We start from the raw sequence: 13189 nt of genomic DNA, 5'->3' as shown, positions 1-13189 counted from the left end.
ATTAGAGTTGCTATAGCACATAAGAGGCGAAATAATATTTGTCGGACCCTATAGAAGTGTGCTAAAGATAGATGGAAATGCTGAAAAAAATGTCAAAGGTAATAGGAAAGTTAGGAAAGGAAATAGGAAAGGATGGGAATGGGGCACATTTTTGTGCTTACTTGGTAGATTATGGGTGAAACCAGCACATCAACCTTTTGGCTCTCAGGCACAGGGCTGGTTCCAGCCAGGACAGGGTTAATTTTTTGTAGTAGCCCAGAAGTGCATAGCCAGAACCCAGAGGTTATTCTAGACCATCTCTTGTCTTTGCCGGGGGCAGGGGGAAGGGAGTCTCTTCTGAGGAGAAGGGGTGTGGACCTGATTTTCTGAGCCTGAGAGAGTTTTCAGCCTGTCAGTGGCTGATCTGTTCCCAAGGGAAAGTTTCTTGAGAACATGTTTCTCTCAAGGACTGTTTTTTGTCAATGGGTTGTTTGATTCCCAAAACATTATCATACAGATGTCCTGAGTGTTTTCTCTTGTCCTGCCAATGGAATGAGAGAGGTGTTGTTCCCTTTACCAATCATGTTAAACCTGTATCAGAACACCTTATAGAACGGGCTGAAAAACCCCAAAATAAAGCCTTCTTCAGATGAAACCTCTTCTGCTGTACTTGAATCCACGCTCCTATTTCATGTCCACTAGCGACAAAGGGGTTCCTTTCTGTTCAAGTAAGCACGGTGCCTCTTCCAAGTTCTTCCAAGAGAGAGCAGTTTGGGTGGCATCAGTTCTATGCAGGAGGGAGCAGTAGGGGTGGCATGGCTGCAATCCAGTCAGACTCTCTGGTGAACATTTTGCATGCAAATCACTCTCTCTTTTCAATAACAGCTATTAATATTGTTTCTATTACTGTTTGTTTCCTTATCTCATTGCTGTTTCCAGTAAATTGTTATTTCAACCTAATATCTTTGCCTTTTGTGCCTCCAGTTGTCAGCTCCAGCGATCACAGGGGAGGAGAGAGGGGCAGGAGTGAGCAGTGTGCGGTTTCTTGTGGGTACACTAAATTGGAGTGTCTGATTCCTTGATGTAGGGAAACATTTTAACTGAGTAAAAGCATGATATTTTAGTAAAAGCCTATCTGCACAAGCCAGCTTTTAGTCCAGGTGACAATATTAAAGGCAGTGTCCTTGAAACTCTCCTGGAGCAGTGAGAATAAAGAAAAACAATGACATTGTGTATTAGGAAAAGAATGTAAACCAGTATGTATTAATCAATAGTAGCTTGTTAAGCCCCACGAACCCTATCGGACCCTATAGAAGTGTGCTAAAGATAGAAATAAATGACATTCGCTGTACTTCTGTGAAGACTCAGTGAATAGTCTGAGCGGTTTTTCAATACCTAAACCATCCATGATAGCTTGAACTCAAATGATTTTGGAAGTTGTGTTTGCTGCCTTGTTGTGCTTTGTGTGTGTTCATGGTGTTGCATAACATTACACACTCATTATCTAGGGAAAATATTGAAAAACGTAGTTCAGCCAGAAGGAAGGCATGTATCAGCAAGAGTTCACCAGGGACAGAATTGTATGCACCCCTTTGAAGCAGGAACACCAAGTGAAACATAAAATTGCATCAACTGTAACTTCACTTTTTCCCATTCCTCTAAGAAAACAGTGTAATTATAGCTATAGTGGGAAGGGATGTCAGAGAAGACTCCAGTGTAACTTTTGCAGTAAGCCAACAGGCTGAACTTGTATTCTCCTCCATGGGGGTGATTGTCCTGCCCTACTCTGCACTGATGTGGCCTCACCTCGAGACCTGGGGGGCAGTTTTGCACACCATAGAACAAAAAAGACATTAATTTATCAGAGAGCATCGTAAGAAGGTGAAGGATAGTGAAGGATCTGCAAGGGAAGCTTTATGAGGAGAGGCTGTTTTGCCAATTGACAGGGGTGATTTAGAGGACCCAGACACCAATAGAAAGAATGGTCTTATATTACTATGAATATTAAGGCAATACAAAAGTAAAATGATATATTGAATAAAACAGCACACCCCGGCTTTAGCAACAAGGAAAAATAAGCAAGGTAATGCACCTAATCACTACTATATGAGAGAAAGGAAAGAACAGTGATTAAGATATATCACCAATTGCCCAAATAGTCCACAATCATCCAGAGTCTGTGTTCTCTGGGGAGCCCCATTTTGCAGCGAGGACCTGGAGAACCCTTCCCAGCAATTGAGAAACTCTTGTGTGGTTTGTCCACCCACAGGTGAGGTGTCTGAATTTGCCCTGAAAGTGGGTCCAAATCAGTAAGCTGAAGTGACTTGATTATATTTTTAGTGCAGGAGCACCTGGGTCTGATGGCATACTTCTCATCCAGCAGGGGCAGGGCTTGGCCAAAGCCCAGGCCTTGGTTGGGAGGGTTTCCCCTAAAATATCCTACAAGTAAGCCTATTCATGTCAGTTGTGAAAATTTCTTAAAATGATACATTTCTTGCAATTAACTACACAAGGTTATGTGAAAGTTTCTAAAGCAGCTGGTTTGTGTGAAGCAGCTAGCGTGTCTCATTCTATTTTTAGCTAAATAATACTGGTGGTGTCAGTCACGTACGGTTTTATCTAGTAAGTCAACTCTGGCTGAGGCCTGATGCGCAGACCTTAGCACATCTGAGTCAGCTGATTTATTCAGCCTGGAAGACTGGAGATTGAAGGGGAGACCATACTCAACATCCTCGAGGGGCATTGGAGGGGTAGGTACCAATCTCTTCATTCTTGTGACCAGTAACAAGGCCTGAGGGACCGGCTGTAGCTGTGTCAGGGAAGATCAGGTTAGGTATCAGGAGAAGGTTCTTACCCAAAGGCTGGTTAGGCACTGAACAGGCTTCCCCAGGGCAGTGGTCAGGGTTCCGAGCCTGTCAGTGTTCAAGTAGTGTTTGGACAACACTCTCAGGCACGGGGGGGATTCCTGGGGTGTCCTGTACAGAGCCAGGAGCTGGACTTCATGATGATGGGCCCTTCAACTCAGGATACTCTGTGATTCTATGTGCACTGAATCATTAGCTTGAGCTGGTTTGCACTGGCAGAGTTCACCTATAATTGCTTCAAATTTATTTCTGCTGTCAACCCCTGGGCATTGACAAACTGATCAAGCACAAAGGGTTTGAGGAAAACCCCATTTTTTAGGTGATGGTGTCCAAGGCCAGGTTGGATGGGGCCCTGAGCAACCTGATTTAGCAAGAGGCATCCCTTCCTATGGGAGGAATGTGGGAACCATGTGATCCTGAAGAACCCTTCCAACCCAAGCCTTCCTAGAATTCCATTATTATTTTGTGGATCACTCAGAATAGATGAGATCCACCGCATACTGAAAAAGCTGTCCTGTCTAAAAACAGATTCCTCAAAATACCTATTTACTTTAAGCTGGAGAGACAACAGGAAAGAAACCAACCACCTCTAAAATATGTGTATTTATTACACCAAAACTCAAAAGTCCAAACGGTTCACATTTTCATTTTTTCTTCTAGGTCATCCCAGTGTGACAACAGCAAGACAAAAACGTTTGTATGGATCCAAACAAAACCAGGGAATAAAAGCCCAATAAAGGTATGTTCATACAAAACTCATATGGTTTTTAAATGCAATATAAATGGCATACACAGATTAACAGATACAAAGACAAATGCATAAAATAAAAGTTAGCATTTTGCATTTCTTGTGCCTATTGTTGAAATGTAGAACATCTCACTAGCAATAACAAGGAGGGAATAAAACACAGCAGTGTTAACTCAGATTTCAGCTCATTTACAGAATTTAGATGGTAACTGTGCAGAATATTCTTTCATAGAGAAAGAATCTTTTTTATTTTTTTCATTAAAAAAAAAAAACAAACTTATAAAAGCTGGATATTATGTACCATTACTGGAGAGTTCTGCTGATGTCAGTGGGTATCAGTATTCACAGCTTTATTAATTGATTGCTGTTTTACCGTTCAGGCTATATCCACAGTGATTATTTCAGTCAGTTCTGAGAGACAGTAACTCCTCTCTTACCTGATCACCTTTCCAAAGGGCCGTTCATGGGTTTTCAAGATTTCAGTGCTAATGCTGACTGCAGCATTAACACAGCAGGATAGAAATAGGACAAGTAAAGGGGATTTTTTTTATTCTTCAGATTTTTTTAATTTTGCCTTGTTTCCACCTGAGGAAGATTTTTTTTTTGTTTCAGCTTGCTTTGCAGTTTCAGCAGGTTTCTTTTTTAGCCTTTGCTTTTTGGAACGCACCAGGTCTTCACGTCCCAGTTCTATCATTTTTGCTTCCCATGATTTCATTTCATTCTCATACCGAACCTTATCATCTTCGGCAAGCTGCAAGTATGGCTGAAAGAAAATAAGGTATCAAAACGTTACAGAAGGGGCTTTTTCTGAAAAACTGCTACGACACAAAGGTGACTTAGAACAACACCTGTGCAGTGAACAGCCCAGGCGTTTGCTTTCACCCCTAGCTAATTGGGGAAAAAAAAAAAATCAAATGGGCAGAAAAATACAAAGCTTTAGCATTAAATTGCAGTTATGTCAACAGCTGGCCATTCCCAAAGAGGAAATGTATTCAGTACTGCCACTAACAGTTAAAGCTTTTTTATTTGAACGCTAGTTTGAGACAGCTAGATTACATGAGGCACAGGCATAGATATTGTTGTAGAACTATTTAAAATTCTTTTTCTACAGTAAGAATATGAACCTAGGGTGTGTCCTAAGTACACATTAAAAAACACCTGGAAGAAGGGCATTCAGGAGGAAGGACAGTAGAGTACAGAATACCTAAAAATGTCAAGGTTTAGTTTAGATTTCAGTACAGCATCCCTCCACTTCCGATTTGCTCATCTGCAGATTCGTAGTTCAATATACTGAGAAAGCTGGCAGAAAATTATCCCCCAGACAACCAAAATTAATAAATTACCCTGTACACATCACTTGTAGATTTCTGTTACTTTCCCTTGTAAGAAGTCTTTCCATGAGCAGCAAATCCTTAGGCTGGTGTTTAGAGATATTATGGATTATTAGAAAAAAATAAAATTGTTGCATATTATTCCACCTTCTTCTAGATATTGCTTAGCATCCACTTTAGGGCACACCAAAATTCCATCCTATCCCACTGACTCACATTTCAACAACACTGAATTAAACAGCCACCACTGGAATAAAGGTTATCAAGATGCATGAAAATCTTGGAGTATTTTCCTCAGTATTCTATTTTGAGCAACTGACTTCAAGATTTTGTATGAACTTACCAATTTTGACTCAAGTTTTTAATTCTGATTAGATCAGAGCCTCATCTAAATCCTCTGACATACCTGCTTTTGGGAAGTAGACATTTTCTGCCATGTATCAAATAGTTTCTTCAGCTTTGCCTAGGGGATACAGAACATGCAATATATGAGAGATATTTTAAGAGCAGACTGACTTCAGAGAAGTACAGATGAATACTGCATTCATATATACTGAGGGAATGTCAAGCACAAACCAATGCAAAACAAAGTCACAAAAGCTTGCTTCCCCTTATTTACCCTTTTAATGTAAGTAAATAATAATCTGTATAGTTCAACACAAGCTCCTGGGCATCATTTAGGCCACATTTACAGTGTGGGCCACAGCTGACTGAAAAAACCTGCCTTGTACATGGAAAACTGAGGAACAAACCATATCCACCATCCTGACCTACTGACTAAATGTGTAGGGTAAGGAGCACATGAGGCACACAGGATGGGTTTCTAGCACTTCAAGTGCTACTAATCCACCAGTGTAACTTACATTATCCCAAATCATAGTTTAGTGCAAATTTGTGAGTTTGCTGAGAAAATCATGTATTTCCATAATACCAATGGAACTATAGGAGGTGCAATAAACTGCTACTGCCAGAACAGGAGCACACCACCACAACTCCTTGAAAAACTGAATTACTACCTCAAAACTAAGGGAAGAATAATTCTCTTCTTACAAAAGGAACAGATAAAGTCTGTAACAATCAAGTGTAAAAAAACTGTTTTAAGTCTGTATACCCACACAGCACTTTATACAGGCCATGTTAGCAGTATAGCCAGATCGCCTCAGCTTAAAAAAAATAACCTAAGCAATGCAGCATCCAGAATCAGTGAACTACTGAGCAATATCTTTGAAAATGACAGAATCTAAACTAGATTTTTCTGAATACAATGGTTATATTTTAGAAAAATAATCTTTCCTGGCTTACCACAGGTGAAGTTCCCTCACTTTCTTGAAAATTTTCTGACAGGAAAATGTTAAAGCCACTACGAGCTCTCTTAGGTTTCCCAAGCAGATTCAATTCCTAAAATACAGGAAGAGAAGTTATTCCATCAACCAAGCATGAATTTGTTCCAAAACTAAACTCAGCATTTATCTTTTTATTTTATACAAAAATCAAACACAAACTCTTTCTTTGGTGTTTTATTGTGTAAACTGGACTGTATGTCAAGACGCTCTTCAAGTGCTTTTCAACACTAATGTTAAACTACAAAAAGCTAACAACTTCAGTTTGCACAAGTTGTTGTAAAAGCATTTAAAACTGATTCTTACTTCATTTAAGTCTTCCAGAAACAAACAGTGCTACTCTGTAAATTCAACTCTAAGAAAGTAATGATGACAGGTTTTCTATTATTCTTCAGTAAGGCTTCAGTTTCTGAAGTGAAATACTGCCTATGTGCAGACAAGAGGGCAAACACTTATCTGTTTGAGGTAAGAAAGTAGAAGAGAACTGTGTTTCTACTATCAGTATGCTTTGCCTACAGGGCTGATGGCTAGAGAATGAAAGTACAGCAAGTTATAGATGCAATTACACTTCGTATTTTCCCCAGTCCTGACATTTTGACTGGAGCCTAGGTGCTGTAAAATTAACATCTGCTTATATATTAGATATGCCTACTGAATTCCTTGTGGTGCCATACTCTAAAAATGATCAGCAGAATCATTAAGATTAAAAACTCCCTCTAAGTAGGGGTCTTTTAAACCAAATTTGTTTTGCTTTTGCTGATGAGAGCAATGTCACAGTTTAATTCAAAGAAATAAATAAACAATACATAATCCCTTTGATTTTTTTCCAGACAAACCATAATACTGTACTGTTACAGATGGTTCTGTCTCTAAGGATTTATACATAAACCAGCCAAGAAGGAATAGGGAAGAAGGTCCTTATGAATATGCTAGTAAAGGACACAAATATATGTCACAGCAGCAGCTACACAGTGACAGAGCCTAAAATAGGAAGGAGAAAAGGCTACTTCAAACAGCTGCTACCTTGTAGGACCTCATGAGCTAACAGATACAAGGTCTCTGTAAAAAGCCATTTCCGGATGTCTTCCCAACCAAAGAAAATGTTGCTGGTCCAAATGTCTTTTAGTGTCTATCCTTTCACTGGCATCTCTAGAAATAGGGAGAAAAAAAACATAGAGAAGCTACTTCTAAGAACAAAGATCCATGCTAGTTCTGTGCTCTTCAAACATGGGAAAGCCACTAAAATAACTGCTAACACCAGTAATTATTTTAGTACATGGCATTTTGGGGGATTTGTGGTTTTTTGTGTGTTTTCTCCTATTCTGTGCTGCTTTTGTATTTCGAAAACATGCTTCAACTCTGCTTTGTATACTAGACAAACAGACTTCAAGTTCCTTAAGAGAAAAAAAACGTGAACTTCAAAATACTTACTCTTTTTGCCCTCATCAATTTTCTCTTTTCCAATTGTTTTCTTCTTTCCTCTTTCAAAGCTGCAGCCTGGGCTGAAGTCAGTTGGGCTTTATAAGCGGCCATCTGCTCTCCGTATCTTTTCCAGTCTGTCTTTCTTGCTTCCTCATAAACCTACAGCACAAACCACCACCAGTGTTAAACTTAAGCAAGATGCTTTCAGTCAGAAGCACTTAACCATTAGACAAGCTAACAATTCTACCCCATGAGCAGAAAATTACAGACTAAAAAACTTACACCAGAACATCAGATTTTCATGTTTGATTTGCTGTTCTACATTTCAGAGACACAAAAGCAAAGGTACACAGAGTGTAGTCCAGAAGGGATGTGAGAGCACCTCAATTCTACTGAACAAAGATATTTCCTTTAGAAAACAGAATTTAGTCCTAACTGCCTCTAATTGCTAACTGCAGTCAAAGTTTGGATTTTGAGCAAAAGGTGGAGTAATTGTGATACAGTGAGTTGCTGGAACAGAGTGAAGCGAAGATTTGAGGTCTTGAAGGCAATGAGAAAACTGTTTCCAGGGAAGCTCACAGAAACAGATGAAGAGAACTTTTGCCTTTGAATAACTCATCCTTAAAAATAACATCCCTAGACTCATTGACCCATAACACACCTCAGAGTGATGTGAAATGGGAAGAGTGAACTGATGGCAGATTTCCGGGCAGCTGGCATCAGAGAAATAGAAAGCTATAACAGAAATAGTTTTCTTGTGGAAAACTCCATAGATTAGCAGAAGAAGACTTCTGTTTCTCTACAAAGACTGATGAAAAGACTCTAGCAGGAATTGGGACTGTTTTAAACACCAAAGTTCCAAAGTTTTTTTGCCTCTATGTTGTCATGTGAACAAGGGAATGGTGGGTAGTAGGGGATAAAAAGGGTTTTCTGGAAGTTTATTCTGGTGTTCTTATTCTTGTAGTTTTGTTAATAAACTTTATTTCTTTTTAAGTTTTAACTTTTTTTAAGTTTTAAGCCTGTTTTGCTCTTGTTCTAATCCATATCTCACAGCAAAAAAAAAAAATAAGTCTTCTAGTAATTTTTTAGTTACTGCTTTAAAACCACGACAACTACTTATGACTTAATTTGTTGACTCTTAAAAGAAATTTACACGAAGTAAAAGAAGTTGGTCCTTTCTTCAAAATTAACTGAGGTCTCACCTACCTTATACGTGAGAGCAGAACAACTTTACAAAACTTGTATTATACATATAATGCAATACTGCCATTCAAAAAGGAGAAATAATTGGTTTACAGCCCTACATTTACATGGAAGAGAGCTGTCATTTCTCTGGCAACAGATTAAAACTGTTGAAGTCAAGGTCACGTACAAGTTCAAGTACAAGTAGCAAAGTATCTTCCTGTATTGGGTTTGCATGGATAGATTTTGGTGGCGAAGGGGGTACAGGGATGGTTTCTATGAGAAGCTGCCATGTCTACTGCTCCATGTCTTGGAGCCAAGGCCAGCCAGCTCCAAGAGGCATCCACTACTGGCCGTCAGTATGGTGGTGGCACCTCAGGGATAACTGTTAAGAAAGTGAAGAAGAAAACTGCACAACTTCAGCCAGAGAAAGGAGGCAGACCATATCAGAACAACATTCTTACTGATCCTAAGGTCAGGGAAGGAGAGGCAGGAGATGCTCCAAACACCAGTTTAGGTTCCCCTTCAGCCTGGGGTGCTGCCCATGGTGAAGCAGCTGTGCCCCTGCAGACCATGGGGGAACAGAGATCTACCTGCAGCCCATGGAGACTACACTGGAGCAGGGGGAGGCATAGAGGGGGCTATGACCCTGTGGGGGACCCACAATAGAGCAGCCTGTTCCTGAAAGACAGCAGCCAATGGAAAGGGACACATGCTGGAGCAGTTCATGAAGAACTGCAGTCCATGAGAAAGACTCACGTTGTGAGCAGTTCATGCAGGATTGTCCCCTGGGGGACAGACCCCAAGTTCTCCCACTGAACAGGAATGAGCAGCTGAGGTCAGTCCAACACATGATGGACTGACCTCAGCCCCCATTCCCTATGCTTCTGCACTGCTGTCAGAAGGAAGCAGAGAAATTCAGAGTGATATTGAGCCTGGGAAGAGGGGAGAGTAGGGCGAAAAGTGTAATAGGATACAAGGTTTTATTTCTCATTATATTAGTTTGATTTAATCGGTAATAAACTGATTTCCCCAAGTGAAGTTTGTTCTGCCCTGACAGCAATTGCTGAGGGACCTCTCCCTGCTTTATTCTGACCCACAAATGTTTTGCTTTGTTTTCTCTCCACCCAGCTGAAGAGAGCAACCAACAGTGGCTTTGGTGGGCACCTGGCATTCAGCCAGGGCCACCCCACCACACTTCCCTTGAGTTATTCAAAGCTCTCCATTCTCCCAATTGTTTTGATGCCTGAACCTTTGTACACGTGCTTTTCAAAGCCCTTTAAAAACAAACCAACCAACCAAAACAACCCACCAGACTCAACAAAAAAACCACAAAAGACACCAAATCAAATAAAACCCCACCACCTATAGAGTTCAAAGTACTTAGGGAAAGGATACAACCATACCTGCTTCTGTGAAGCTGGCAACTCCTTCCACGCACCTGCTATTTTTTTAATCAGTTCCAGGTTGCTCGCTTCTGTACATTAAAATGAGAAAGCCCAGAAATCAAGATCAGCATTATATCTTTAGTAAACTTCTTTACCTTTTCCCAAGGAAAGCTGTCACAGGTATCATCTTCCTGTACAAATGCATTTTCATCCTTTCATAAAACTAACTCACTGTGGCACTTAAAGGGCACTACAATATTTGGGGGATGGGGAAGAGTCACTGCTCATCTGGAACACAACACACAGTTATAAACTGAAGCACCATTTTAAGGCAGCTATTATTACTCCACAAAAATTTCGTATTTTTTGCCTTTTGAGCTGGATCCTTTTCTATACAAGACAAGATGGTCTGAATTTGGAGGGGGGAGCAGAGAAGAAACTAAAAGTAAAATTTCCAGTTCTAAGTTTTTTAGCAAAAAGAGTCTGCTGAATTCTTCATTCAAGCATAATGCGACTTCATCCACTTGATATAGCACATATACTTTGATTTTATTATCCTTTACTTACAATACCATTCAAATGAAGTTTAAAAAGTAATTTCCTCCTCAAACAAACAAAATTAGTGACTTTAGTCTACTTTGGTTTTTGATTGACTGTCTTTGCCTCTGGCTCTCACACTAGGGTGATTTGATGAGACTTCCAGCCAGACTTGAATTTGCAAAGGGGAAAAGAATAATTAAAACCCAACCAACAACAAAAAAGCCCCAAGCAAACAAACCCCCAAACAAACCCAAGTGTGATGCAAAGAGGATGTAAGGTTTTCTTTTCTTGAAAAATCCTTTCCAGGCTCTCCCTCTACTTCATACTAAAAGAAAAAACAGACAAGCTTCTTCTCCCCCCTCAGACAAAGCTCAACCACCTCATGGAAAAGCATAATTAAGCTCTTCTCAGTGACCTGTCTTTCAGAATTCTGTAAAGACAAGGCAACTGGAAGGTTTTAGTGCAAGTAGATCAGCCTCAAAACCTTTGAAAATATGATGCTTTGACCACTGAAAAAAAGAGAATAAATGATTGGATTATTTTTGACCCCTACCTCTCTTGGAACTAGAAATCCCCAAATTCAATTTGTATGTCAGATCCCGTATGTTTATTGGCAGATTATTCGATTTTGGAAAAGTGGAAAACACTGGTGTGGTATGTAAATACAATATACTCTGATAGCTCAGGTACCAACCTAAGAGAGTGTGGAGCTCTTGAACTAGTAAGTTAAACAGGGTATCAAATGGTTTTACCTACTTAAATCTTGCCCAATATGACCATAGTTCTTTAAACATTTTAACCTTCAACAGTATTTTAAAACCAGATCTTTCTATTCTGCAGCTCTCTGGCAAGATCACTGCATTGCCTGTAAGTGAAGTTTTTGATAGTAAATCAAACATATTCACAGAAAACCATTTTTCTCTAAAAACACTTACTTTTTCTCCCATATACAGTGATGTAATCCAGGACCTGCAATTTCCAATTACTAAGCCTCAAAGTAAAATCATACACAGCTCATAATATCAGCAAAAATGTACTTCAAATACATAACAGTTCAAAAATAATTGAGAATCGTAAATCATTGTATTACCTACATGAGATACCTCATCAAGCATTTTTAAAGTTACACACATATGTTCATTCTTTTGACTTCTGAAGCACGGAAGACCAAGCAGGCACTTGCAGGCAATGAGTATGGCCGTGCTAGATTCACTTGGGGAATGGTATGGATGAACAGATGGTTTGGGTCTCTGAGACCACGACTTTGGATCGTTCTCGAAGCTCAGTTTTACAAAGGGACGGGCTGTTCCGGCTTCCTGGCTCACCCCACTTTGGGGGGCGCAGACCATGGCCCTGCTCTGGGGGGCGGCGCCCTGGGGCCCAACATCAACAACCGCGGGCTCGCCTCCACTCAAACCTCGTACCTGGGTTTTTTTCCCTAAAAGCCGAACGGTTGTCCATCACAAAACGAAGATAGGCGGTGAGGGGCCGCTTTGGGCGCTGATCCGAGCTGATCCCCCGAGACAGGCGCTGATCCGGCGCGCCACCGGTTTTGCACACAACGACACCGCCGAGGAGGGTCCCCGTCCCCCGCTCGCGCAGTCCCGCTCCGGTGCCGCACCGGAGGAGCCGCCGCCCGCCTGTGGCCGTGGCCGTGACCAGGCCCAGGCCCGCGGCGCGGCCCAACAAGCCTGCCGCCACCGCCATCCCGACCCGTCGCGCCTGCGCGCGAGCAGCGCGCGGCACCCTGGGACAGCAGCGTGAGGGCCGGGGCCGGGGCGATGGCGACAAGGTGAGCGCCGCGGTCCCGACCCCCGGACATGCGAGGTCGTGAACTGCAGGCAGATTCATTGTGTGCGCCTGCAGAAGCATATGCGGCCAGGAACTGGAATGGAGAGCAGAAACCAAATGGCCACTAAGTATTGCTGTTGATTAGGTGTGCCCAAAACTTAACTCCACGGCTTCACGGTTTTTTTGTCTTCGCAATGACTAGCTCTTGGGCGCAGCTGCGTCTGAAAGAGCAGACGCCACAGCTCCAGAACAGACAAGTTATCGGAGAAAAAGAAATATTTTCTTCCCTCCCCCTCCCTCCCTCCCCCCCCCCCCCCCCAGTAGTAAACAGCACAGAATAAAGTAAACTTCTCAGCCCTGGAAACAAAATTTGTATAAAAAGCATTAAGGGAGGAGCTCTGAAGGTGCAGTAGTGGAGGCGTTTCTCTACACAGATTAAACCCAGACACTTCATAGCATGACTGAAGTTTTAAATAATGTATTTATCATTTCATTCCAGTAATTTCAAAAGCAGAAAGGCTGAACTGCTAGCAGTATCATAAGAATCAAAGACTTAGCTTCACAGCTCTAAACCAGCATGATACAAGACAAGTTCCTTTTTTAA

General features: G+C 41.3%; 1 protein-coding gene across 1 annotated transcript; it reads right to left on the bottom strand.

Annotated features, from left to right (window-relative positions):
• Positions 1-3431: 3431 nt before the first annotated feature.
• Positions 3432-12543, bottom strand: TFAM (transcription factor A, mitochondrial). Its single transcript, XM_086900932.1, has 6 exons — positions 12219-12543; positions 10273-10343; positions 7694-7843; positions 6225-6320; positions 5329-5385; positions 3432-4354 (listed from the first exon to the last, which is right to left on the bottom strand). The coding sequence occupies exons 1-6, from the start codon at positions 12499-12501 to the stop codon at positions 4139-4141; spliced, it is 873 nt and encodes a 290-aa protein (XP_086757058.1). The 5' UTR covers positions 12502-12543; the 3' UTR covers positions 3432-4138.
• Positions 12544-13189: the final 646 nt, after the last annotated feature.

This window comes from Cyanistes caeruleus, chromosome 8 (assembly GCF_971803275.1).
Source record: "Cyanistes caeruleus chromosome 8, bCyaCae1.hap1.1, whole genome shotgun sequence".
NCBI classification, from domain to species: Eukaryota; Metazoa; Chordata; class Aves; order Passeriformes; family Paridae; genus Cyanistes; species Cyanistes caeruleus.
Note: the sequence above shows the minus strand (reverse complement) of the source record. Positions and strands in the feature narration are given on the sequence as shown.